This window comes from Lagopus leucura, unplaced genomic scaffold (genome assembly GCF_019238085.1).
Source record: "Lagopus leucura isolate 7727_CA_CO unplaced genomic scaffold, USGS_WTPT01 Super-Scaffold_100034, whole genome shotgun sequence".
NCBI lineage: Eukaryota > Metazoa > Chordata > Aves > Galliformes > Phasianidae > Lagopus > Lagopus leucura.
Window position 1 is genome coordinate 2,537,864 of NW_024962283.1, and position 27,103 is coordinate 2,564,966.

General features: G+C 48.2%; 2 protein-coding genes across 2 annotated transcripts; both read left to right on the forward strand.

Annotated features, from left to right (window-relative positions):
* Positions 1–74: 74 nt before the first annotated feature.
* On the forward strand, positions 75–6,502 carry ACAD8 (acyl-CoA dehydrogenase family member 8). The gene is made up of 11 exons (XM_042882628.1): positions 75–161; positions 897–997; positions 1,355–1,524; positions 2,201–2,310; positions 2,545–2,621; positions 2,909–3,046; positions 3,431–3,566; positions 3,671–3,768; positions 4,013–4,165; positions 5,028–5,130; positions 5,910–6,502. Exons 1-11 carry the CDS (start codon positions 83–85, stop codon positions 5,960–5,962), a joined length of 1,218 nt encoding a protein of 405 aa, XP_042738562.1. The 5' UTR covers positions 75–82; the 3' UTR covers positions 5,963–6,502.
* Positions 6,503–6,836: 334 nt separating this feature from the next.
* Positions 6,837–27,075, forward strand: LOC122186012 (beta-galactosidase-1-like protein 2). The gene is made up of 20 exons (XM_042882262.1): positions 6,837–6,919; positions 8,566–8,625; positions 9,358–9,555; positions 10,022–10,090; positions 10,397–10,492; positions 11,887–11,995; positions 12,260–12,352; positions 14,662–14,743; positions 16,568–16,632; positions 19,044–19,128; positions 20,095–20,232; positions 20,564–20,644; positions 21,138–21,244; positions 21,622–21,768; positions 22,154–22,225; positions 22,745–22,823; positions 24,045–24,132; positions 25,198–25,312; positions 25,796–25,912; positions 26,378–27,075. The coding sequence occupies exons 1-20, from the start codon at positions 6,837–6,839 to the stop codon at positions 26,462–26,464; spliced, it is 1,971 nt and encodes a 656-aa protein (XP_042738196.1). The 3' UTR covers positions 26,465–27,075.
* The last annotated feature ends 28 nt before the right edge of the window (positions 27,076–27,103 follow it).

Sequence of the window (27,103 nt, forward strand, 5' to 3'; positions counted from 1 at the left end):
TCCTCCAGCGGCCAATGCGGGCGGCCCCGAAGCGAGGACTACAAATCCCGGCCGCCGCCGCGGCGCCGCCTCCCGCACCGCCATGGCGTGGAGAGCGGCCCGGCTCCGCGTTACGGCCCCGCTGCTGCTGCGGCAACGCGGGATCGCGTCCTGCATCGACCGTAAGGCTCCCAGGGGCGAGGCCGGATCCCGCTGCCCGAGGGAGGGGAGGAGGGAGGGATGCTCGCGGTGCCCCGTGCTCGTAGCGGCAGCGCTGACGGCCCTCCGGCTGCACCTCTGTGCTTCGGACCTGGGAGTCGATCGGAGCATCGCGATAATGAGCGCTTGCACGAGGTTGATCGGGAAGCCGTGCTCAGGATGTCGTGCCCGCTGACATCTGACCTCCACACCTGCTCCCTGCCGGCGGTGGGACTGAACCTGTGGTCTCCTAAAGGGTCTCGTAACGCTTCCCTGCTTAATTGCTCCGGCATTTAAATGTGTTAAGGAGAGTAGCAGCAGCAGCTGTGTGAATGTTAGGGGAGGAACTAACAAAGTGACGTCGGATTGACGACGTTGCAAACAAAGCAGTTTTCCAAGGCAGAATGTAGCTACAGCTTTCCATGCAGCTTCCAAAGAGGTTCTTTGCTTGCTCGCCTTCTAGCATCACTTTGAACTGGCAGGAGCTTTCCCTTGTACTTGTGCAGCAGGATGGTGTGGCAGCTGTAGGAGCTGTGCTGTCCCTGCCCCAACCTCACAGCACAGTGCTGAGCAGCCAAAGATGTGTGCAGCACCGGGGCTGTTTGGTTGTAACAAAGCTTTCTCCAGCACAGATCCCAGTGGCTCCAGGGAGCAGAGAAATGGGCTTCATAGTGGAGAGCATGAATGCTGACCTATTTGATCCCTTTCTGGTTTTCTAGCATCTGCTGGTCTGACAGAGGAGCAGAAGGAATTCCAAAAAGTGGCCCTTGATTTTGCCACCAGAGAGATGGCTCCTCACATGGCTGAGTGGGATGAAAAGGTACGGCAGCCTCCAAAGGGTCGTTCTGCTCCTTTAAGCTGTTCTTGCCCCTGGGTTTCATTGGAAGGATCCCTTCAGTAGCTTCTCAGGGCTGTAACGACAGCAATAGGGATTTATTTGAAGATGCTGCTAGTGGGGACCCATCCGAAATTCCCTTAAAGCCTTCCTAAGCAGGTAATTCAATCATCTGGAAGCTTGAGTTTACTCCTGAAGGTGGTGTGTACCTGTCTAGGTAACTGCTTATCTTTTAACCAATCCAATTAACAAACACTGCAGAAGTTTGGGACCGAACTTGGTGGCCGTGGTGTCTCAGAACTTCACCACAGACATTCACTGTTGGTGTCTCTGTTCCAATAGGAAATATTCCCTGTGGAAACAATGCGAAAGGCAGCCCAGCTGGGATTTGGTGGCATCTACGTGAAACCAGATGTGGGTGGCTCTGGATTGTCACGTCTTGACACCTCCATCATCTTTGAAGCCTTATCAACAGGATGTACCAGCACCACTGCTTACATGAGCATCCACAAGTGAGTGCAGAGGGGTGGATGGTGTCAGCCACAGTTGTTCTATGGCTCTGCATCCAGCTGGAGACAGCTCTCCTGGTGCTCACTTACATTTGCAGCCCAAACAGGCACATCACTATGAGGATCCCTTGACTGCAGCAAGCAGATAGGCTACAAAAGCCAAGATGCCACTAAAGTCATTTTGGCTTCGTGGCATGCAGGATGGGATTAAGTTCAGGATTTTGTTTCCTGCTCATCTACTTAAGCTGTCTATAGATAGTAACCTGTCTGGAAAAAGCTTTTTTTTTTTTGCTTTGCTTGTTCTGTGACAGTGCCACAGCTGATACCAGGGCCCTATCCTGCTCATACAGACATGTTCACAGAAGGGCTCGCTTTGCAAATTAGAGCTTGGTGCTGAGGGGAATGCTGAGGCTGTTAAATGGGAATGTGCTGTTCCACAAGGCAGCAACCCTGGTGTGAATGGAAGCTGATGTCCTTCCCAGCTTCTGTGGTGTGTAATTTTGTTCCCTTTCAGTGTGCCTGGGGCAGGTGATGGGGGTGGAACAATAAGCTTTCAGGCCTCAGTGCTTTTGTGGAGCTTTGTTCTTTGTGTCAGGAATGTTCTTGTATGACCCACCTTCCTTCTAGGGCTGTGTTCACATGCACACACTGTAATGCTGCTCCTTCTCTCCTGCTCCAGCATGTGTGCTTGGATGATTGACACCTTTGGCAATGAGGAACAGAGGCACAGGTTCTGCCCATCGCTTTGTAGCATGGAAAAATTTGCTTCTTACTGCCTTACTGAGCCAGGTGAGCATTTACCAGCAAAATCTCCCTCACTCCTAGCAAGGTTTTACTGGAGCCAGAGGCAGAATGCTTCTTTTCACATTCTCTTGTGCAATCACCAGAAGTTCAAAAGGGGCAGTTGATGGTTGGTGAATACTTGTGGTACAGACCCCAGTTCTGGGTATGAATCCCAGGACAGCTTAAAGGCTCCGTCTTCAAAGATCTGCTTCATTGGCTGCTCCCTTACCTCCCAAATAGGAAGTGGAAGTGATGCAGCTTCCCTGCTGACCTCAGCTAAGAGGAAAGGGGACACCTATGTCCTGAATGGCTCCAAGGTACTTTTTTGCTCCTCTTAAAGCTGCTGGATGGCACTGCATGCACAAAGGGTCCTGGGTCTCACCATCCTTTTCGTTTCCTTCTGTCTCCTCATCTCTGTTCCCCACACTGTGACATCCTCTGCAGGGCGTCCACCAGAGCTTAGCACAGTTGGGTCCCTAAATGCCTCCTGGCAGTGGAGTCTTTGTCCTTCCACTTCACCCCTCCATTCTTATACCCTGGCTGGTGCTGCAGGCTCCCAGTTAACATCCAGCAGCCAACCCTTTCCTGTTGTACCTTACTGCAGGCTTTCATCAGTGGAGGAGGCGACACGGATATATATGTGGTTATGTGTCGCACAGGAGGCCCAGGCCCCAAGGGCATCTCCTGTGTGGTGCTGGAGAAGGGGACACCAGGCCTCAGCTTTGGCAAGAAAGAGAAGAAGGTAAGAGCCTTGCTTTTTATTTCCTGTGAGGGAAGAGCAGGACAGAGATGAGCTCATCTGCAAAGAAAGCACCAGGAATCTTCTGTTGAATGGGACTAGAATCAGCTGGGATGTTTTTTTCCAAGCCACGTCCAATTTTGATGAAGTTTGCACAATAACATTCACTTGCTAAATGAAGGATTTCAATCTCAGAAATGCTCTGCTCAAATACACTCCAATTTCTAGCTCAGCACACTGACACCAAACCACAGGCTCTGAGGTGCTCTTGCAGCAGCTTGGCAATGAGATCAAGGGGTTGAGAGCAGGCTGGGCATTTCTGTGCTGTGAGATGGATGCGTGCTGCTCCCCAAGCATTTGGAAAGTACTCTTTTTTTTTTTCCCTAGGTGGGGTGGAACTCTCAGCCAACTCGGGCTGTGATTTTTGAGGACTGTGTTGTTCCTGTTGGCAACCGGCTGGGAGCTGAAGGGCAGGGCTTCAACATTGCCATGAAGGGTCTGAATGGAGGCAGGATAAACATTGGTGAGAACAACAGACAGCAGAGAGACAAGTGAGAAGGGCAAGGTTATATTGCTGACTCTGCATTAGTTTCATGGTCACTCTGTGTTCTCATTTTCTCCCACCAGCTTCTTGCTCATTAGGAGCTGCTCATGCCTCTGTTCTTCTGGCTCAGGAACATCTCACTGTCCGCAAGCAGTTTGGGGAACCCCTAGCAAACAACCAGGTAAACTCTCTACTAGATTTGCATTCTGTAAACTGTTCTTTGTCTCATTCTGGCTGAACAAACAGCTAGAGGCAGACGTTCTCAACGTGTCAAAGGTAAACCTGAAGGGAGATCAGAGATCAAAGTCAGGAATGTGCTTTTCCACAGTAAGAAAGCATGTCAGGCATGAGACCCGCCTGCAGATAGCGGAGATGTGGTTCAGGGCACTCTGAAGATGCTGACCTCATCTTTCCCTTGCTGGCAGTACCTGCAGTTCAGGCTGGCGGAGATGGCGACGCGCCTGGTGGCCGCACGGCTCATGGTGCGCAGTGCTGCACGGGCTCTGCAGGACGGACGGGAAGACGCAGCCGTGCTGTGCTCCATGGCCAAGCTGTTTGCTACTGATGAGTGCTTTGCGGTAGGTTACTCATCTGAAGTGGAATCTTGGGAGATCCAAGCACGTTCATGGAGCCAGAAGCCTCGTTTCAGGACCAGGATATTTTATGGGACAGAGTTCTGCACTGGAGGCTGCACTGTTTGTGTCTCCACAGTTCAGATCTCCTGGCTTTCTGCACAACTTTCTAAAGGACCAAGGAAGGACACAGGATAGGCAGCAGAGCGTTCTCATTTTCAAAGGGTAACACACATGTTACATGCTGATAACTCCTAGCTAGTGAATGGTCTTTCCTAGACCACTCAGAAATCAATCATTATCACAAAATATCCCCGAAAAAAGAAAGCAAGAAGAGAGAAAAATAAATAAAAGTGAAGTCTGTGCTATGACACTTCTTAGATTAGTTTCATACAGACATATTTTCTCAGCATTCTGCACTTTTGCTGCCTGTTGGGTTGTACATCTCATGTTGGTAGATGAAGATACATGGAGTCACGTTTCAATAGAAATCAAAGCCTTGAACAGATTCCTCAGCTGACTGCCACTAGGTGGTGATCTGGTGATTTGGTTTTTCTATTAGTAGCAGCATGGAAACGCAGCAAAACCTGCCTTTGTTAAGTAAAGCCTTTTTTGGTTACTTACATGCTGTATTATTCACATAACTGCACCATTAATGTGGAACAGCACATAGGTAAGATGACAGCACTGAGAGCAGCACTGATGGCAACTGAAAGCTCCTTGCTGTCACACCAGACTGCTAAGAGATGAGATTAGGTGACCAGAAAAAAATAAATGAGCCCAGGTTCCTGGGTTCTTACTGTGCTTCTGCTGCTGACTTGTCCTCAACACCACGCAAGTCACTTCAGCAGCAATGCTGTCTCCACAGATTTGTAACCAGGCTCTCCAGATGCACGGGGGCTATGGCTACCTGAAGGATTATGCGGTGCAGCAGTTTGTGCGAGACGTCAGAGTCCACCAGATCCTGGAAGGTAAAGGATGCTGTTAGCAGGCAGGGATTTGGCTGTGTAACAAGAAAGAACAGGCCTTCCAGGCCTTGCCACATGACTGATTCTAAGGTTTCAGAAGCTAGTTTTGCCCTGAGCTTGAACTGTGCCTGATATCACATGCATGCATCCCCCAGCCAAGAGCTCTGTGTGTAAAATCTCCAACTCTCTGGTGAAGTTGCCATGTATTTGAAGGGTCTTACAGCAGGGGGAGATCTCTGTCATGTTAGTGGTGCCTCCATCTAGTTTAATCTGATGACTCCCACCGACGAGTGCTGACACTCCCCAGCAGTTCCCATTTAGTCTTTGGCTTTCTTTCTCTTCCAGTGTTTGGGCACAGCTGCGTGTGCAGTGGCCTTTTCTAATCTCAGTTTGACTTCCTTCCCATTTTGTTTTCCCTTCTTTGAAACCCATCCACGTAAAACCAAGGCGCCATGTAGGGATGTCAACTTTCCTGTGCTTTCTGCGTGCTGTCCATGTGTCACATAGCAAAGCAGTGAACTCAGCTGCTCACACAGCTCGTGTGCAGCTCAGTGTTTGGTGCCCTGCCAGTGCCCAAATAAAAAGAAGCACTAGCATTTCTGAAGGCTTTCCTGAGCAATGCGTTAGCACTTTGTATGTCAGCCTGCTACCTCAATGCCACCTCAGGTGCTCCCCTCGGGGAGAGGTTTTCTGTGCAGATCAGGGAAGAACTTTGTATGCCCCCACTGGCTGCAGAATCAGAACATCTCTTAACCATCTTTTGCATCCTTGACCCACTGCAGGTACCAACGAGGTGATGCGGATGATTGTGGCCAGGAACCTGTTACAGGGGTGAAGCCAGGAGCAAAATCCCGCTGTGGAAACAGCCTGCCTGCCTTACAGCTGGGCAGCACCCATACAGCCACAGCTGTGCTCTGTGCCTGGCGTTGTGCTGTGCAGCCTGAAGATGTCAATCACAGCTCCGAACAAGAGCCTCTGTCCCCAGATCCTGGCTGTGGGCTGCCATCCATCCTCCATGGAAGGAGATCCTGAGTTGGGACATAGGAGCTGCAGGCAGAGCTGGAGGCGCAGCGTGACCGCTTGGAACCATTCTACCAATTAAACCTTAATTCAAAGGAACTAATCGCTCTGCTTAAAACCCCATCCTGGAGGCGAGGGGCAGCGCTGCACACCAGCTAACCACGAGCACAGCCCTCTGACCCGCAGCAGCAGCGTTTATGGAGAAGCTCCTGCTGCTCTGCAGCACTCCTTGCATCCCTGCACGCAGCCCAGCACGGAGCCCTCGGATCGGAGCTCCGGCTGCGGGAGTACAAATGTTGGCAAATCCAATTTCTTCCCCGCAGTTCTAATCAGTAAAGCTGCGATGGTAAATTGATCAAGTTCTGGTCGTTTTCTCGCGCAACGAGAGGGCTGCAGGCCGGACCGCGCCGCCCGACTGACGACTGACTGACTGACTGACTGACTGACTGACTGACTGACTGACTGACTGGGGCCGCTGCGCCGCGCGCCCTCGCCCCACCCTGAGAACGAGCCAATCATCAGCGCCGCTCAGCGAATGGGGCGGGGCACGGCTGCGCGCAGCCAATGGAGGGCGAGCGGCGGGCGGAGCGGCCCAAAGCCGCGCTTCGGGTGGGGGGGGGGGCGCGGCGGCGGCGGCGGCAGCGCTGGTGGCGGTGCGGCGCGGTGCGGCGGGGCCGCGGGCGGCCGCCATGTGGCCGTGCGGAGGGCGGCGGCAGCGGCGGTTCGGGGGCGTCGCGCTGCTCCTCCTCGTGCTGTGGCTTCTGGCACGCAGGTGAGAGCCGCCGCGGCCCCGCCGCTCAATCGGTGCTGAGGGCCGGGGGAAGCGGGCTTGGGGGCGGACTTGGGGGCGGGCGGGGCCGAGAAATGAAGGTTTAGATTAAAAATAATAATAACAATAATAATAATAATAACTAACAATCGTCAATTTCTTTCCGATAATGGGGAGCTGCGCCCAAGCCGTGCGACGGCCCCGGGTTCGAGGCCACCTGCGGCCGTGCTGAGCGCACCTGAGCCCCGCAGGAGCTGGGAGCTGCCGATGGGCGCAGCGCTGTGAACTTTGTGCAGCACGAGAATGAATTGGCCGCTGCTTTATGGGCGCTCAGGGGCGGGGATCAAAGGAACATCTCCGGTTATCGCAGCGCACATCGGCTGTTAGGTGCTCGCCCAATGGATTGGGCTTGAAATAAACACGGCGGTAAAATGATAACTATTTATTGCCTGCTGTGAAAGCGCTGGGTGCTGAAGGCGTGCCGCCCGTTGACCTCATGCACTGCATCAGAGCGCCCATGGATCCGTCCTCTGCGCATCGATCTGAGCGCTCTGCCGGCCGTCGTCCGCGTGTGTCCGTGTCATTGCGAAGCGATGGCGGTGGGAGCACGGGAGTCTGGCTTCACCGAGAGTGGATCCATTGGACGCCGTTGGTTGGCACGGAGCGTTGCCCCGTGGCTCGGCTCACCTGAAAGTAAAGCACTCTGAAATGCGCTGCTGGTCACTGCCATGTGGGCACGAGAAGGCAGCTGGAAGCTTTCACTTTTCTGAAGTCAAAAGAAGCCTGAAATAAACAACAAATTCCTCTTGGGCAGCTCTAAGTAGGGCTTAGGGATTAGCTGTAAAGTCCTTTGTCCTCTGAAGCGCATCCTTTAGTGTTGCCAAAGACAGCTCGTAGCCCCCGGGCTTTATTCCCCACTTCTGACTTTCTTTTCCAGCATTCTCCCCATCCTGAGCACATGGTGTAGGGCGATAAACAAACTCCATCACACCTGGGGTGCAGAGAGGACCTCAGTCCTCCCAGGCCTCTTTGGTGACAGAAGCTGCTGGAGCTGGGAGGTGGGAAACTCGGAGGGGACTTTTCAGCCAAGTTATGGCCAGGATTAAGAAGATGAGATTAAGTGATTAGTTTATTTTTATCTGGCCACATATGCTTCCTGAGCACCGTGTTCCTTCTGCCTCCGGTGACACTGTTTGCATTGGCGCTGTGTGCAGGTGTAATTCAGGGCTTTGTCTGGCTCATGAACAGATTTGATGTATACTGTTTTCCAAAATTGGAGCTTCACATCACCTGAACTTTTGAGCTTCCTTCCTCAGGCTCCCCCAACCAGTTCCTCAGGACAGTGCTGTTGCTCCTCAGCCTTAAGTCATCATTCCCTGGCTGTGCTCAGCTTCTGGTGGTGGGCATTTCTGATGCTTTTCCTATCCAGGCAGTCATCCTTTCAATACGACTGCCATTCATTTCATGCTGATTTCTTCTTCTTTGCAGCTGTGCTGTCTTCACAAAAGTTCTGCTGTTCCTGTACCACCTTCTGAATGGGATACATTACTAAGTCTTTGCTCAACACCATTTTCTGTAAATGATTTGATAAATGCATGAGTACTCATTGACTGAAAGCAGTGAGTTCTAACCTAGACTTGCTTTTCCAGGTATTACCCATGCCTGCCGCCTGTTGTTTCAGAGCCCTGTGAGAATGCTGTTGTACACAGGTACTCTGTGCTTGCCAGCCAGCCCTGCCATATGTGGGAAGCCCTAGATTTAGTTCCTTGTAGTGTCCCTGTCTCATGCTGGAGGACAGGTAATGGCTGCAGGCTCCTGGGCAGTAATCCCTGTAGGCTGTGAGCTCTGAAAACCTTCACCCTCTGCTAACACCCGCTCTGCTCTTAGTATAGAACACAGCCAGAGGCTGGGGCATTTTCCTCTCCAAATGTGACTTTTTCTGAAATGTGTGGGTTGCTGTTTTCTTGAGACTGGAATTCATTTCTTGCATCTGGCTGTGATGATGTCTCAGTGGAACAAGCTACTATTGTCCAGCTCTGTTGTGTATTCATGTATGGAACTGGGGTGGTCTGATGGAGGCACTGTGGCTGCTTTGGATCTGGACTAGCTGATAAGAAGGTTGTTTTGATTCAGCCAAAATGAACTGGGGAGCAGTGCGAGGCAATAGGAGTAGTTTCCTGCATGCAGGAACTGACCTGAATGGAGCTGTGCTATAAGCATTCCAGCCAGTAAGTGCTTCAGAACCCGACGTCTCATTTGGTCTGGTTCTTCATTAAGGAATGCAGGCGGACGTAAGTTTGTGATGACAGCAGACGCCGTCTTTCCTGAGTGATGAACTGAATCTCCCTTTAAACTGAGGGGGTGACGCGACGAATCCCTCGTAGGAGGACGTGCTCCTTTGCTGCAGGCTGGCTGCTCACCTTTCCCCCTTTCTCTTCCAGGTTTAACTGGAGCGAGCTGGTCCCGCTGCGGCTGTGGGGCAGGACGCTGGGGCTGCAGACGGAGCGCTCGCAGTTCCTGTTGGAGGGAATGCCTTTCCGTATCTTCGGAGGTTCAATGCACTATTTCCGAGTCCCCAGGGAATACTGGGAAGATCGCATGCTGAAGATGAAGGCGTGTGGTCTGAACACCCTCACAACGTAAGTGTGCTCGCTCCTATCCCTGGGATATGTGCCTACAGCCCTGATGGCTGCTGGGGATGTGGTGGCGCCTGGTGATGTCTGTTGGTACTTGCCATGGCAAAAGATGAGTTTCTTGTCCTGCCAGCCCCTTTAGCATCTGTCTGTGGTTTACACAGCTGCAGTGTCTTCAAATTTAGGTTGTCGCTTAAATGTAGACAGTGATTGCTGTTCCTCTTTGCTGATCTCACTGTGTTTGGTGGTCTTGAGAAACTCAGGTACTGCAGAGTACAGGAAAAGAGTGCAGCAAGGAAGGGGCTCATGACAAAAAGGAAAGAGGCACAGATAATATTTAAGTAGGGACTTTGTAATGTGTGCATTCTGTAATCCCTGAATCTGTTACTAAGAAGTGGAGCACGCAGCTTTTTTTCTTCTGTGCTTCACAAACACAGCGCTTCGTTGTCACTGCCCTGACTTTGCCTTTCAGGTATGTACCATGGAACCTTCATGAACAAACACGAGGGAAGTTTGACTTCAGTGAGAACCTGGATCTGGAGTATGTGGTGCAAATATTGTCATTAAATACTGGGGGGAGGGTGTGCGTGTTGGTTCTGGGTGAAGATAGCATTTCCAGCTTCTGAAGCAAAGCCTTGCCTTGGTCTGGTGATGGAGACCATCACTTCTTCCCCTGCTTCCCAGACCCCTGGGAGCTTACAAATTTAGCATCAATCCAGTGTAATCATTTCACCTAGCAATTCCTTTCTGGTTCTGGTACCTAAATTCTCATGGTGATTGGTGTATTAGGGGAACTTGGAGTAGGGATGCTGCAGTCAGACAGTAATCACAGTGTCTGCATCTCTAGGGCCTTCCTTTCCCTGGCAGCTAAGAATGGGCTGTGGGTGATTCTGCGTCCTGGACCTTACATCTGCTCAGAGTGGGACCTCGGTGGCCTGCCCAGGTAAGTGCAGGTGAATGCTCATCGTGTTGTTGAACTCTGCTGTGGAATAAAGATAGTAAGCCTGCAGATGTAATCCTTTTATTTTATTTTTGGTGGGGGGAGGAATTACGTTGTAAAACAACAGCTGTTATGACATAATGGTTACAGCAGGAAAACAGAATTGAGGAAATCTGTCTTCATTGCTGTTGCAAGTTGACTGTCTTCATAATACAATCAGTAGCATCTGCAGCTTGATGAAAGGATTCGTTTAATCTCAGGTCCATTTTAAAAGTCCTGCTGGAAGATATGTGTGATCTGACAGGCAGTGATAAAGTCCTAAGGTCCTGTAGCTTCTCCGAACTCCGGCTGTGTTTTCTCCTAAAGCACACTGCTTGTTGGTAGGAGCCCTTGGGAGCTGAGCTGAGTACGTCAGTACTGAGGCTTGCTTGGGTACTGGATCCCAGTGGAACCAGTGCCTGGTTACACACCTCTTGTTTTCCTTCAGTAGAGACACGTGACGAAACTTGGGGATTCTTTCTTTCAGTCTTTTATTTATTTATCTTTTCAAAATGCCTTTTGTCTCCTGCACGGTTCAGGTACAGAACTTTGAAGGTGATTTTTGTGAGTTCACTGAGCTGGATGTCTTCCCAACCTCTGAAAGCAGAACTCACTGATGCCTTTTGCAGAGGCAGGGGAGGTGCAGTCTTCCTCTGCTTATATTGTTACAGCAGTACATGCTTCTGCTCTTAGACTGCCTGTTTCTGTGTTAACCCCCAAACAGCCAACTAAATCTTGTAAATCAGCAGAAGAGACCATGGGAACAATTACTGGAACCATTGATTTGAATGATGATTGGGGTTTTATGAGAGAGCACTTAGCTGTAGGGTGCCTCTGGGGATACGGGCAATTCTGGAGTAACCTTAGAGTGATAAGCTTACCCTTTTGTACTTGTTGGTTTGCTCTTGAATAATCCCCTCTATAGTTATCACTTACGCTGTTGCAAACAGCACATGAAGAGCAGGCAGGATTGTTTTGCCTTCTGCATTATCTACATACAAGCGTCTGCTGCAGCAACTTTGTTTCTGCAGCCATGTTTCTGAAGTTGGAAGCACCCACCATAACTTAACATTCAGGTTTTAGCTTGTGTGCAAGTAGAAAAACTTCCTTTGCCTTGCAACCTGAGCGTGTTTTGGTTGGGCAGAAGCTTAAGAGAGAACAGAGTTAAGCAGAGTTAAGATCACGTCATTGGTGACTCCCTGTGTTGTCCAGACCTGCACTGAGAGCTTAGCCAAGTGACACAGGAGAATCGGTTATTCCTGCCCAAAAGTGACTTGCTGTCAGTGAGTGGTGTTTCCTCTAGCAGCCTGGACTTGACACGAGGCTTTAACAGATCCTGTTTGCTGGTTTTTTCGTAGTTGGCTGCTGCAGGACCCAGAGATGCAGCTGAGAACGACATACAAGGGCTTCACAGAGGCAGTGGATGCCTATTTTGATCGCCTCATGCCTATCGTAGTCCCTCTTCAGGCAAGTACAGCCATTGCCCCTTTGTACACAGATGAGTGTCGGGCTGTGTCACAGCAGCAGGTCGAAGCAGTGACAAATCTACCAGCTTCACTTGGGCAACCCCTGTTTGCTGTAGTTGCCCATGTCAGCTCTGCAGTCGGAGACGTTTGGTTGTGCTGGGAGGGTTGTGCAGATGTGTGCATCTTTTCTGTAAGCCAGCACTGCTGTGGTTCTGCTCCTTCTGATTAGAAATCGCAGTGAACATCTCCCTTCTGTTTCCAACAGTACAAGAGAGGAGGTCCCATCATTGCAGTGCAAGTGGAGAATGAATATGGTTCCTATGCCAAAGACCCAAACTACATGGCCTACGTGAAAATGGTAATGTTGGCACATTTACTTGTTTCTGTGGTGAGTCCCACTCAAACCACCTTCCTTGCAGTACTTTCTTCTGAGTAAATTTGACCATGCCTTTGGGAAGCCTTGAAAGCATCAGTGCTAAATCCATCTAGATTTTCCATGGTACTTCTTTTGGCTACACCTCTCACTGCTGACAGTCTGAGTTCCTGTGTATTCAAGAGAAGAGGGTAAGAGAAATGGAGGAGTAGCCATCATTCATAGCTGGCCTTGAAGAAGCTGTCTCCTGCTAATCCTGCTTTGCTTCTCTTGGACAGCATCAAAGAAGGGTTTCTCCATTCCTAATCTCGTGTAATCTGAAGTTCAGCATCAGGAAGGTTAATTTACCCAAAGGAAGGTTAATTTTACCTAAGTCTCCCTTACCCTTGTCAGTTGGATTGGACTGCTCCCTGCCTCCAGGCTATGTGATGAAGTTGGCCAGTACCCAAGGAGGGAGATCTAACATGAGTCAGGCCTGCTCACTCTTCCCCAGTACAATAGCAAGGCAGGAAGTAACAGATCAGCAGTCTGTCTTACAAAGTTTTTTGTTTCTTGGTTTCTTTTCATCGAATACCTGAAGTGTGACAGTAGAGAAGAGAGGTTGTACGTCCTATGAACTGCGTGTTCCCAGCATTATCAGGTCTTTTTGAGACCCTGTGGGTGTACAGGTGTTACCCTGAGGTTAGTTCTGGTGCAGGTCATCTCCTTGTTCCAAGAATACGGAGGCTCTTCAATCAAGGCAGGAGTCCTGATCTGCCCAGGGTGCCTGCTTCTGCACTAACTCTACCTCCTGGAGTGATTTCATACTGCTGGGAAAGATATATAGCAAGAATGCATACAAATACGTTAGGGTTAGCTGCTGACCTCAACTGATAAAGTCAAGATTGCCTCTTTTTATCTGCGTTGTTTTGCTCCTTGTTTCCCATGCCCCGTGACAAGCAAGTGGGTCAGTGGCTTTCAGGGCCCCGGATGAATGGGGCACAGAGATTGTTGTGTCTGAGCAGCGTGCCAGCTCCCTTCTTACTTTTCCATTTCTCAGTGACGAAAGAGCTTGTGATGTTCCATAGACTTGTCAGAACAGATAACGTTTCCTCACCAGGCCTGTGGGTGTGTTTTTGTGGTGCTGCTTTGTTGTATGCTAGAATTGTGCACAGCTTACAGCTGAGGAAGTGCAATGCTTCCAGAAGAAGCTGTGGGAAAGCTGGATGTGTGCAGGACTTCCTTGGATTCAAGTGGTGCTTTGGGCCCTGAGCTCCAACAGCAGCAAGTAGATCACACCTGCACTTAGCAAGCAGTGCAATTCACACAAAGCCTGAAAATCTGTCCTCCTCTCACTCTGCTGGGCCATCTCAGGCCATGAGAGGGTGTGCTGGCAGTGACCTGAGGTTAGTTGAGCACACACCTGTGACTGCCTCAGACACTGCTGCTATTCCTGGATTCTGTGCTGCGCACTGAAGTCTTGCAGTGCATTTCAATGCCTTCCAGCTCTGCTGTTTCCCCATGCTGCGCTTGTATTTCAATGGAAAGGATATTTAAAAAGGAAGAGACTTAGCTCTAAATGCTTAAAGAGTTATCCTAAAACTTACTAGAAATTCCAGTTCTGTTATCAGATCCCAGCATCCGTTTGGGTATTGATGCAGCGATGACAGATCGATAAACTAAACACGTTTTTTCCACCCTGAATTGAATTTGTCATCTCTAACATAGATTGTATGTGATGCTCAGGTCTCTTCTGCACAGTGTGTGTGGGTGTGTGCAACGTGCAGAAGGCTGTTTAAATGAGCAGCAGGTCGTAACGAGTCGGCACACGTGCTGTGGGTGCTCGTATCACCATTTGGCAGTTCCTGGTTTGGTATTAAGGAGGGTGAAGGCGTGTGTTCAAAGCTCCTTGGAGCTGCTGGAGTTCCTCTGACTGCAGCTGTACTGAGAAGAGGGGTTAAGTTGCTACTAGCAGTTCCTAATCCCTCTTTCAAACATCAGCCACAGTGCGAAGGGACGAGGGTGAGAGAGCACTCCTGGTGGGAATAGCATGCGTGTGCATGCATTCTAACAAAGCTGGGAGTGCCGCATACAGCGCTCTGTGGTACTGAGGAACCCATCAGTTCTTTCAGATGTGATTATCCAAGAACCCCAGCTGTCCTGTGATGGATATGCTCACTGGCAAACGGGCATTTTTCTCCTATTAGTTTCTATTGTTAGACAAAGAGATGGTGACAGCGTGCTTTAACACTGCAATATCCTGACAAATACAGAGCTCGGGCTGTTAACGCTGGCTTTTCCTCTTTTTAATGCAGGCTCTGTTAAGCAGGGGGATTGTGGAGCTGCTGATGACCTCAGACAACAAGAATGGGTTATCATTTGGCTTAGTGGAAGGAGGTGAGAGCTCTTGGGAGAAGCAGGTGAGGCTGTTCCTTGGGGCAGCGGATGAAATTGAATGAAATTGCATTGAAGGAGAGCAGCTGCTTTGTGGCTGTGGCCAGAGCTCAGCCCTGGGTGGCTGCAAACATGCAGAACAACAGCAGTCCCTTCTCAGAAAGGTTTATTTCCCAGTGCATGGTGTAGCAGTGATTGCAGGATTGCCCCACACGGAGGCAGCCTCTCTGCTTTTGAGGGTTCTGAATAGGTGCAGATGAAACACCTCGCTGCTCCTGTGTCACACCAGGCAGTGCTTTAATTCTTTTGGAGCACAGCAGTTTCCAGCTGTGACCACGTAGGGTCACCCTCTCACTGCAGTCCAGGAGGTGTGAAACACCCCATCCAGCCTTCAGCACCTTCTGCAGGAGTGTTTCCAGCTCCGAGCTCCATCATGCTCAGAGTTACCTTTTCCAGCATGCTGCACACTGAGAGCTTTTTGATTCCTCTGTGGGCACAGCGAGTGACAAGAAACTCGTGCCTTATAGCTCTGGTTCCCATCTGGGCACTGATGGGCACCAAAATAAAGCTCCAGGTTCCCTCCAGGCCAAAGCTAAAGCAACGTGATGGAAAGCTGTGTGCATGGGAGCATTGCCTACTGTGGAAAGGTTGAATAAGGCTTTGGGCCTGGTTCTCCATCCCTGTCCAGTGTTGAATGGTGTGCTGTTAATCTGCACAAGGAGCAGCATTAGGCATTGCCTTCAGGATTGCAAACTAATGTATCACATCAAGGCTAAATCTACATTTTGTTTTGTTCTCGTGTTGTGTTTGCCTGTGCTGAATTCTTCAGCTCAGCACACTATATAGATCAGCCCATTAGGTTCAAGGTATATATAGAGAGAAGTAAGCTTTTGCTTCTGTAAGTATTCTGTTTGAAGTGCTCTGTCTGACACAACTGGGGCTGGATCCCATGCCGGCTCTTTTGTAAGAAGTCACTTTTTACAAGAGAATCACACTACTGCTCCTGCAATTTCAAAGTTTTTTGGGGAAAACGGAGTGACTGAGGTCTAGAAAGAATCTGGATAGGTGCAGATGAAACACCTCACTGCTCCTGTGTCACACCAGGCAGTGCTACTGCCAGTGAGGTTAGGCATGAGATGAACATTGCTTCCATCAGATTAAAGGGCTGGAAATAGTTCTTCTTTTATTGCTTTGTTTGAATATACGCTAAATGAGCATCCCAGCAAATGAAAACGATTCTAGCATTGTTAGGGGCTGGGACACTGACAGCAGGTCGCTGTGTTGCCAGCTCTTGCCTCAGCTTTTGCAGCGTGCAGCACTGCTGGCTCCCCTGTGCTGCATGGGGCAGGAGCACACAGCCATCTTCCACTCACAGTTTCTGCCTGGTTCACTCCCACTGCAGTCCCTCTCCCCATCCCCACAGACATCACAAGCAGTGAGATTGCCTGGGTAGCCATTCCTGCAGCTAAAGCCTGGGAGGTTGGTGTGGCATCCACAGATGACACTAATAATAAGTTTGCCTTTATGTGGTGCCTTTTATCTGCGGATCTCCAGGTGCTTTACAGCCTCTAATTAAAGCTGATGAGGCACTCTGATGCTCTCTTCCTTGTAGCTCTGAATGCTGTGGCTGAGAACACAGCCTGCAGGTATTCCACTGTGTGCTGTGGTCCCCTCAGGTCCCACATGCTCAGTGAGGACTTTGATGGGAAATTCTTGGGGAGGTGGTTCAGGTGATATTCCAGTTATCTCTGGGCTGATGCATGAGTCCATGCATGAGAGCATTTTGCAAGTGTCTGAATTGGTAACAGCTTTTTCTTTTCTTGACAGCATTGGCCACTGTTAACTTTCAGAAGTTGGAACCTGGTGTACTGAAATACCTGGACACGGTGCAGGTAAGATGCAGAAAGACTCTGTTTGTCTAAAGACAGCTTATCTCAACAGAAAATTAGTGCTCCTTCTGTTGGAAGACAATATTCTTTGGGAGGATAGTTGGAGTTTTTGTTACTCTTTGGGTGCAAGCAGCAAGCCCTTTATTACTTGGGCTTTAATGACAATTAGATCCACAAAAGGGTCCTACATAACAAATTAGAAGGTATTGAAGGGCTATTAGTCCAGCTACTAGAGTATGGCACAATTGCACCCACTGCTGTAAAACAACAGGGCACTGACATCTGGTGATGGATGTGATTTGTCACAAAGCCACAAGCTGCAATAAACTGAATTATTTCTCTTTCCTTGGTTGAATTTGTAGGTCTGCCTGCGTAGATCATCTTTAGTGCCTAACAGATTCGAGTGCCTAGTAATTCTTTTCTGAATATTCAGTGATTGATTAAATAATTAAAATGAGCACGCTTTGGCAGGAGAAGGTGCTCTCCACGAGGCTGTTTGGCAAACATGTTTTCTGTAGTGACAGTGCAGTGTGTACCAGTGGTAAGGACAAAAGACCATCCAAAGCACAAAGCTGGTGGAGCAATCTGGTCTCTGCATAAGTTGCCTAACAAGAGCTCCTGTGGATGTTATTATATGTGTATCTGATCCCTAAGAAAAGTAACTGTCAAACAGGGATGCAGCCGTGTTGCTTTCTCTAATGCCCACTTCCATTGCTTACTCCACTTTCAAGTGTTGATGCCCAATAGCATCCTACTTTGCAGTTGCCCTTCCTCCAGAAGGTCGCTGCTCTTTTCCCCAGGCTCTTTTATCCTGGTGCTGTGCAATCCCTCAGGAGTCAGTTTGAAGGCTGTGGTCCTCAGATGCTGACTAAAGTTCCCAGCAGCACCTTCCAGCAGTGCAGTGCCCTTGCAGCCCTCCGAGCAGCCCAGCCTACTTGGCATTTAATGTTTGCTGCAGAAATGCATTCACACGGAGTGTATTGCTTGAGCACCTCTAATTCCCTGCACTGTCAGAGATGTGACTCAGTGTGAAAAAAGAGGTAGGGAATTGCTTGATGAGCAGTTGATGCTGAAAGTATCTTGTGTGATGCTGGGGTGGCAAGGCAAGAGCAAATTTTGATTTTTAGTGACAGGTTCTTTCTCTCCTTGCGTTCTCTGTCCTCTTCTCTCCCTATTGCTCTGCGTGCTCCAGATGTCAGCCTGGGAAGTTCAGAACAGCTGACATGTGCCCCTGGCCGCGATCGATTCTATTCTGATCTCTTCCCCTGGCTTTTGCTCAGTCTGTGAAATGCAGCCTTACTGTTGGCGTGCTGAGAGCTGAATCCCATCACTAACTTCTTTTTTGTCTTGTTCAGACAAAAGAGATTCTGCTTTGTGTGCTTCTGCTTTCTTCAGGTCCAGGAAAATTCCACCACACACAGCAAATGAACAGAGGGCACCTTTCACACAAACTGAACGCATACAGAAAACACAGCCCAGCAAAAGCAGCTCCTCCACTGCCACACTTACTAATTAGGAGACAGGAAGCCTATCATTCATATTCATAAGGAATGTGAGGCTGTGTTACCTTTTCCTTGTCATGATCTCTGGTTCCAGAAGTCAGTAGAACTTCTTTGACTTGTTTACTGGGGATGGAGTGATTAAACCTATTACTGAGTGCTGGTCTGAACCTGGAGCAATTAGGTTATTACAGGCACCTGCAGTTGTTTTCTCCTAATGAAACATGAGTTTCTTTAATGCCACTTACCTTGGCTATTTCATGCGGCATCAGATAAAGCCCCTATCAAATAAATGGCCAAATTGCCTTGACTGGAAATAAATATCGTGAGCAGGGAGTGCAGTTGTTCTGTGCAAGGTGATGGGGCCAGGTGGAATTCTGCAGGAGCTGAGGGAGCTGGCAAGCAGTGAAGAATGGGAAGCAACTGCTCTGTGTGTAGAGCCTTTGTAATGAAGACCTAATTCCTGCAAAGGCTAATTTTTTCCTGCCAACGCCATATGCAGCATTAAAAAGGCATTAAGCTGCTAAGGTCTGCTGTTCCCACCTTGGCAAGCGCTGGCTGCAGTGCACCTGCAAGCCCTCAGCTGGCAGTGGCATAGCTGATAAGTAGACATTTATAAATGCCTATTTCTAGCAAAAGCTAAACACTGACAGTTGGTTAGACTTTTTTTTTGCTACAGCTCTACCAAACAACAATATCCAGAACTGGTGGGTATCACCTGATGGTGTGCAGTGGTTGCTGCCTCGTGCCTCTGGCTGCACTTTTCTGGTTTTGCTGCCATTTCTGGATTGCTGTCCCACACTGTCATGCTACTCACTGATTTACTTTTATTTTTTTGCCCACTTGAGGAATAAAAAGAGGGATGCATGCAAGACTCCCTTTGTCCATTGTAACTCTGTTTTTGTTTTGGTGCAGCGAGATCAGCCCAAGATGGTAATGGAGTACTGGACTGGCTGGTTTGATAACTGGGGAGGCCCTCACTATGTCTTCGATGCAGATGGTGAGCAGCACGTGGTATTGTAGAGGGGGGGCTTCTTCCTCTGCAAACAGTAACAGAAAAATGACAGAACTTTTTCAGATGCTCTGTCCATCTGTAACCTTTGCTGTGAATCTTTGTGAGTGACCAATGTCTCAGTGAACATATTGCTGTGCCCTGGGTTTTCTTCAGCAGTGCTGGTAAACAGCTTCTCTTTAATTCCTGTTTTTCAAAGCCAGCTTTCTTTCTGTTTCTCCAAGAGGGACGTTCTGAGCTTGTGCAGAGAACCAGACATCTGAAGGTATTAGCTAGGATGTGTTCCAAGGCCTCAAGCTGCTCTGTTGATGTTGAAAATGTAACAAGTGCTTTAAGTTCTCTCTTCCACCTCCTGAGCTGATATAAACCCCATTTTGCCAAAATATCATCTTCACTGAAGCTTTCTGCACCCCTCATCATAGTAACATCATTTGTCTACTGAATGAATGTTCTGGGAACAGGGCAAACCTAAGCTTCCTGCAGTTGTGACACCTGATAAGTACTCATTTTTACTGCAGTTTACAAGCTCGTTAGGAAGGAAATCTAGTACTAAAATAAATAACTCCACCACCTCAAGGGCATCTAAGACCTGTGTAAGTGTACTTTAATGCCTGTTTCATCCTCCTGCAGTTGTCTTTGTAATTGGATCATTGCTGTGCTGAGTTCAGGAGTATGACTGAGTAGTCCTGCTTAAGAGCAGAACTCCTGCCTGTGTCCATGAGTTTTACTTTTTCGCCTGTACAAGAGGTATATTTGCATGGATTAATCTACCCCAGTGTGCCAATGGGTGTGCTGCCCTTATTGAGGGCTAAATGCAGATCACAGTACAAATTGCTGTAATTACACAGGCATGGCTCACTGAGAAGGACCAGAATGTCTGAGTCTGCTTTACTAGAAGAGGTTTAGCCTAGCTTCTTGGTTTGTGGACTTCTTGGCATTGCCTTTCCTTTACAGAAATGGTGAATACTGTAGCAAGCATCCTGAAATTAGGAGCATCCATTAATCTCTACATGTTTCATGGAGGCACCAACTTTGGCTTCATGAATGGTGCTTTGAAGACTGATGAATACAAGTCAGATGTCACCAGCTACGGTGAGTTCTCTGTCACTTCCTTGCTCATGCACCTACTGTGAGAGTGCAGCTCAGGCTGCCCTTTGGGCTACTTAGAGTTGCAGAAGCACTTTGAAATAATCAGTGCAACCCCATGGTCACGGGTAGCTGAGCTGGAACGTAGCTCTGAAGCAAATGCTTATCTCAGAGGAGGCTTACTTTGATGTTTCCTGTTTGCAGACCCATTCCAGGCTGTGTCCCTAGGTACAGTGACATAGATCATAGAGTACAAGTTTCCTTAACTTGTCTCTTGCTAAGAGAATTGTTTTGGGCTCTCACTTCTTGAATGATGGTACGTGTGCTTCTTTTTCAGATTACGATGCTGTGCTGACAGAGGCTGGAGACTATACATCAAAATTTTTCAAGCTCCGACAACTCTTCAGCACAATCATTGGTAATTATAAATCCTAGAGCCAAAATACTGTTGCAGTCCACTGCACTAAATCAGAATATTCTAAACTGCTGGAGCCCTGTGGCTTTGATTGACTGTCTGGGAGCATTTTCCAAAAGATGGGAAGGAGGACCAGGGATTTGGGGTATTTAGTCTGTGATCAGCAGGCAGGTAGCACTTGGCATCATCTCACTGTACCCTGAGATGTATGGTGGCTATTTGGAAATAAATGCAGATCTGAAGGAAACACCACTGGCTATATTGTATCTCGTTATGTCTTAGTGTTTACTGTTCTGGGCCCAGACAAGTGGCAGTTGTTGCAGAATGACTGCAGTTCTTACTCAACCCTTGCACTTGTTTCACGTTTTTTTGGCAGCAGATACAGGGCTCTGTAATTCAGTGGAAAGATTGATCAGAAGAGGTCTGGAGAGGCCTTAGATCTGTGTCGGCTTTTTGCATCTGAAATAGTTGCTCCATCTTTCTTTCTGCATTGCAGGCCAGCCTCTGCCTCTCCCTCCCATGATTGAAAGCAAGGCGTCGTATGGTGCGATCCTGTTGCATCAATATATCTCTCTCTGGGATGTGTTACCATCACTGGTACAGGTAGTACCACCAATTTTATGCGCCTCAGCATGAAAAGTCATCACCTGTTAGCAGGGAAAGATCTGGCACTGGTATGCAGGGATAAGGATGTTTTGTCAAGCAAACCTATTTTCTTATCTTACGCTTTTTACTGCTGCTTTTGTTCTCTTGGAATTCCAGCTTTGCAACTCCTTGGCTCCTTTTTCTGGTACTTTGCCTTTACTGCTGTAGCTTTCATAGGGTCACAAGGGAGCTCAGGTCAGAACAGATCTCTGGGAACTCCCAGAGTGGATGTGATCTGTGGCAGAGTGGAATGCCTGTCTGAAGTGAATTGCCTTTATGTGACCTGTTGGTGCTAAGAGAGCACTTCTCCCATTCAACTTCTTTTTCCTTTGCAGCCCATTAAATCAGAGTTCCCAGTTAACATGGAGAACCTCCAACTAAATGATAGCAGTGGGCAGTCCTATGGATATGTACTCTACGAGACTGTCATATTTGGTGGTGGACACCTGCATTCTAGAGACCATGTCCGGGACCGAGCACAGGTGAGGAGCCTGGGGCCAACTTGCACTGATGTAAATGCTCTGACCTCAGCAGGTAGGCAGCAAATGGGTCGACCATGCAGTAAGATGTGATGTTTTTACATTAGAACTTGCTCTTTCAGTTCTCAGCTTAGTGCCATCCCTTTTCATTTGTAAATCAGCTTGAGGTCTGCTAAAACTCAGAATATCTTTAAATTTTGAATGCTCTGAGAAATGTTTTGAATCTTTTTTTTTTCCACCCAGACTGAATCAGTGAGAGAGTTGTGGACCCTAGGTTCTAATCTCCATTGGAGACAGTTTTCTCCCCAGATACTGCTCCGATAACCTACACAACACAAGACTGTAACTGATGAGATGCTGCTCTTGTCTCTTGTGCTCTGTTATGCAGGTGTTTGTGAACACCATGTATGTTGGTGAGCTGGACTACAACACGGTGGAGCTCTCCCTTCCTGAAGGACAGGTAACTTGGTGGAGGTTGCACACAGAACCAAAACCTCTAATAAGATGTAGCTCCCAAGAAGGCACCTCCCACCTCATCCATTTAACTAGCTGGTATGGTGCTCTGATGCAGAGGATGGTTGGTGTGCCCTAATGAGATACCATTTCACTAGTGGAACACGGCATGATTTCACTGCCAAGTTCTTCTTGCTGTGCACAGCCCCTTGGGTAAGGTGAGCAGGCATGAATACTCAGTGCTGCTCTTGAAGCTCATGGCAAAGCTACATGCCAAAAGCCTGCTCTATGTCAAACTCCATTTCTCCATCAAACTGGTATTTAAAAATTCAACAGGGGAAGAAAAGGAAAAACCTTTATGAGCAGGTTGAGACCATCAGTAAGCAATGAATTGCGACTGCCAGAAGTCCTGGTGCTACTTCCCCTCTTCAGCACTGCTGCTGACAGTTGTTTTCCAGGCATTAGTGCTGTGCACTGCTCTTGTTGATGCTCTCCCATTTCTTCTTCGTTTCTTCTTTCTTCACAGGGATTCAGGCAGTTAAGACTCTTGGTTGAGAACCGTGGTCGTGTCAATTACGGCCTGGCGCTGAATGAGCAGCGGAAAGGCGAGTTGAGTTTGTTGTTCATGGAGCCTCTCACTGTCCGAGATGCTTCTCTGGGTTTAAGTACTGTGAAACTGTCTTTCTTGTGTAATTTACAAACTGCAGACTGATGCAGCTGTGTTAGTTGTAGCCAAGGCGTGAGGGAGACGGGGGGAAATGGTGTGACAGAGGGAACCTGTGAGAACTGCTGTTCATCCCTCCCTGTCTGCAGTGATTGTAGGTGAAGAGTAGCGGCTGCTTGACAAATTGCATTAAGGCATCTCATTTTATAGGGCAGCAGTTGAACCCAAGGCCATCACTGAATCCTGCTCTGTTCGATTTTGCCAGGTGATGGAAGGGTACCCACTCTCTTGCTCTCTGAGCGTGTTACTTCACAGGGCAGGAAGGAAAAGACCTCTTTTAAACTCTGTCCTCCCCTGGGGTTTGATATTGGAGAATCACAGCATTTTAAAACTCACACAACGCACAGCATATTCAGGAGGAACGAGTTACACCCTGTTGAGCAGCATTTGCTGAAACTTTCAAGTCCATTACATACAATTGTGGAGCTGGAAGAGGTTGAAACCCCGGGATTCTATTTTAGTGGGGAAATGTATGCAAAAAGCATACAAGAAAGAATAATGGAGCGAGGCATGTGACTGTACTAATTTTGTTATACTGCAGAGTATGTGTATAAAGCCTCTACTTCTTGGGCAGGCTCAACTGCAGCCCTGCAATTAGGGGGCTCGATTAGGGCCTAGGCTCTGTTTGCTACGTGCAGAGTATCTAACAAGGAAGTGCTGGAGGGAAATTATTTCTTAAAGTATTTTAAGATCTTTGGATGAAAAACAGTGCATCAGCCCTGGGTGTGAGTGCTTCCCTGTGCTAAATTTTGCTGTTCCTATTAGAGAGGTAACTGATCTAGTGCTTTAACAAATCTCTACGTGGGCAGCTGACGAAAAACCAACAATAACAACAAAACCCCATCTGCTGTGCATGCCAGCAGTGTTTTCTGCTTGGAGGGTGTTTTAATGGCCTAGTGAGTTAAAGCGAAGGAGGGAGTGGAGAGGCCAAAGTATAGTAATGTTCTCCACTCAGTCTGGATGAGCAATGGGACCATATGGACTCTAATTCCATTGCAGAGCGTGGCTGCTTTCCATCTCCTGCTGTTCCTTGCATTCAGAGAGGAGAATCTATCAGTTTTAGCTGCTTTTCAACTCTTCATTACCCCCATTGCTCTTACAGGCTTAATTGGTGACATATTCTTGAATAAAACCCCCCTGAGGAACTTCAAGATTTACAGCCTGGAGATGAAACCTGACTTCTTGAAAAGGTTTGTGGGATTTAACAATTGTTCTTGCTCATTTGAAACCAACTGCTTAGCAGCAGTGCAGAATCTGGGAGGCAGCAGTTACACGTGTAACAGAAAGGCAACGCCATGTAAAAGTAGGTGAGTGAATCTGTGCCTTGCTAAGTTCCATGCTGATACCTTTATCCAAAACATTTCAGACCACAGTGCTGTTTTCTCCACATGGTTTAAGACAACAGATACCCCGTGGGCTCTGGCCAATGTTCCAAACAGACTATTTTGAGTTTTGTTAATGTCAGAAAATAACACATGTGCGTTCCCCAAGATAGCACAGCTCCCGCAACGTGCGTAGGAAGGAGGGAGAGGTGATGTGAAACCAAGCAGGCTTTTAAAAGAGGAAAAAAAATCAACATTTTGAAATTTTTAAGGACAGTCTTAACAGGTGCTGTGTGAAGGGGGTCTTTCTGAGGGGTGATGTGCAAAACCCGTGACTGCAGGGCAGCTTTGGCCACACCACAGCCACTCACTGGCAATTGCCCAGTAGCAGCAGAGCACAGCTTGCAGTGAGTGCATAGGAAGATGTGGCATTGTGAAAGGAGTTGTCATAGGCTTTCACTTGAATCGTTCAGTAGTGGTCATGCTGCACTGGATCAATAGATTCCCTATATCCAAGAGATGCAGTTGTAAGGGTTCTGTGGGACTTTGGTGCTCTGTGTTGGTTGTTCTGTTTGTCCTCTGCTTCCAGAGGGCAGCAGAGATGGTGAAACTCCATATTTCCTTTTCTTGCACCAAGGACTGGCATTTCAGTGGCATGGCAAGCATAGGAGAATGAAGACCAAGACATGTTCCACCTGTTCCTTTCAGCTAGGTGCTTGCTAACAGCATCACCATTTTGCAGTGCGAAAGATATTGCCTTCAGCACTACCAGCAGGAAGTAACTCCTTCCATCAGGCATGGAAGGAAACTGCAGCCTTGCTGTGTGTAACAGATCCCATCCACTGCTGTAAGCAGGGCTCTGAAATGATGCTGAGGCTGTGTTGGAACTGGGTGCTGCCCAGCTGTTAGCTGTGCTTGGCCGTTCTCTTTCAGCTTGCGGCACACTGCTGGATGGAGCGCAGTCCCAGATTACTTTGTTGGTCCAGCTTTTTTTCGTGGGAAGCTGTGGATAGAGCATCAACCACAGGATACTTTCTTGAAGCTACAGGCAAGTCCTTGTCCTTCCCCACCGTTTTTGATTCATGAGGGTTTGCAAAAGCTGGTTGAAGAGAGCCTTGTGTCACAGCTCTGAGCCAGTCAAGGCCACTGCCTTGTAGTCTTCCTCTGTGCTTTGAGAAAACAAATTATTTTGATGGTGCAAAAAAAATCTTCTAAAGCTGGCAGGCAATGCTGTTCTGTCTGCAGTGGCTTTAATGAGAAAACATGCAGTGCTGACGGAGCAGAGCTGCTAATGAATGGTTAGTCTTGATCACTGATAGGCAAGGGCTGTTTGTTTTCTACTTGCTGAAGAGTGATGGGCACAAAACATAAAGGAGGGGCAAGTTTTATCCCTACCTCCTTCTTTATAGACATGGCACAGGAAGGCAAGCAGAAAACCTGCAGAAAGTGACCGGAAAGAGTGCAAGTGCATTTCCTGTAAGGATGTTAGATACAGCTGCTTCACTAATTCTGTGTGCTGTCCTGATTCTAGGGCTGGGAAAAAGGAGTTGTGTTTGTCAATGGTCACAACCTTGGCCGCTACTGGAAAATTGGACCTCAGGAAACACTGTACCTTCCTGGCCCCTGGTTGTGGAAAGGGAGCAATGAGGTGAGAGGCTCTGATGTCTTGTGTGTGTGTATTGTTAAAGATCCTGCTCAGGGTCATGCACCAAAGATCTAGACAAATACAGTACATTAATTAGTTAGCTACAGCTGAAAACGAGGGCAGTAGTGAAGGAAGGAGACGTAGCTCCTCAGATCTGTGGAAATGAGGGGAGGTGCTGCTCTAAAGCTAAGAATGTGGCTCTGACAGTCATTAAGACATGACAAAGATCTCAGCTAAACTTCACAGTGCAGCATCAAGTTCAAAATCGAGATGAAGCCGATTTGATGCTCGTTCATTTTCTGCATTGTGCGGTGCTGAAGAATCAGAGTGACTGTTCCAAGTCATATTGATTGATCTCTTTAAATGATCCTTCCTTTCTCTGCAGTGATTGTATGCCCTTTACCCTTAGAAGTCGTTAAGTAACTTAGCCTTTGTATGAAGAGCTTTCCATGTGCCTCTCTTCTGCAGATCATCATTTTTGAGGAACGCACTGCAGGACGGATCATACAGTCTGTCGACATACCTTACTTGGGAAGGACCCAGTATGTGGACTGACGAGAGCATCTTCCCCACCTTTGGTTCATCTTGAACACTCCTGGTTGCATGTCTGGGGACATGATGGCCCATGCACTTGGGCCTCTTAATTTCCACTAGACCCAGGTCAAGGATTTGCTCTTTGGCAGTAAGCTCAGAAGAGAGAACGGGCCTCAAAGGAACTGGAATCCGTGGTTTCATTGATGGAAGGTGAAGCTCATCTGTGTGCACCGCTGAGGAGCTGGGGCTTGGATGGCTGTGCATGATGTTATGGACAGAAGGATCTGAGGGAGTAACATGGTGCTGGAGGCAGGAGAGAGAGAGTGAACTAAACTCCGAATCCAGCTCTCCACTGACTATAAAAACATGTTATGACTGACCTCTTCATTTTTATAATTAGGGAGAAAATAGTTGGTGAATATATGAGTAACCAGGTGTGGAAACCCATGATGTTGTACTTCCAGGTGGAATTTATCAATGCGGTCTGCAGAGGGGCTGCAACTGGTTCACTTGTTGGAAGCCACGTTGGTTGTCAAATGAGTTAACTGTGAGCTTTGTTCCACTGCGTTTTAATATGGAGGTTGTCTTTCTCTCAGAAAGGAGGAAAAAAAAAAAGAAGTTCTAAAAATTCACATGCGGTTTTTTTTCCTCTGTCAAAAA

Coding starts and splice junctions, on each gene's coding strand:
- ACAD8 (XM_042882628.1), top strand. CDS start 83: ATGGCGTGGAGAGCGGCCCGGCTCCGCGTTACGGCCCCGCTGCTGCTG. Junction 2,311..2,544: donor TTACTGCCTTACTGAGCCAG/GTGAGCATTTAC, acceptor CCTCCCAAATAG/GAAGTGGAAGTGATGCAGCT. Junction 4,166..5,027: donor CTACTGATGAGTGCTTTGCG/GTAGGTTACTCA, acceptor CTGTCTCCACAG/ATTTGTAACCAGGCTCTCCA.
- LOC122186012 (XM_042882262.1), top strand. CDS start 6,837: ATGTGGCCGTGCGGAGGGCGGCGGCAGCGGCGGTTCGGGGGCGTCGCG. Junction 11,996..12,259: donor CTATCGTAGTCCCTCTTCAG/GCAAGTACAGCC, acceptor TGTTTCCAACAG/TACAAGAGAGGAGGTCCCAT. Junction 21,769..22,153: donor ATGTCCGGGACCGAGCACAG/GTGAGGAGCCTG, acceptor TCTGTTATGCAG/GTGTTTGTGAACACCATGTA.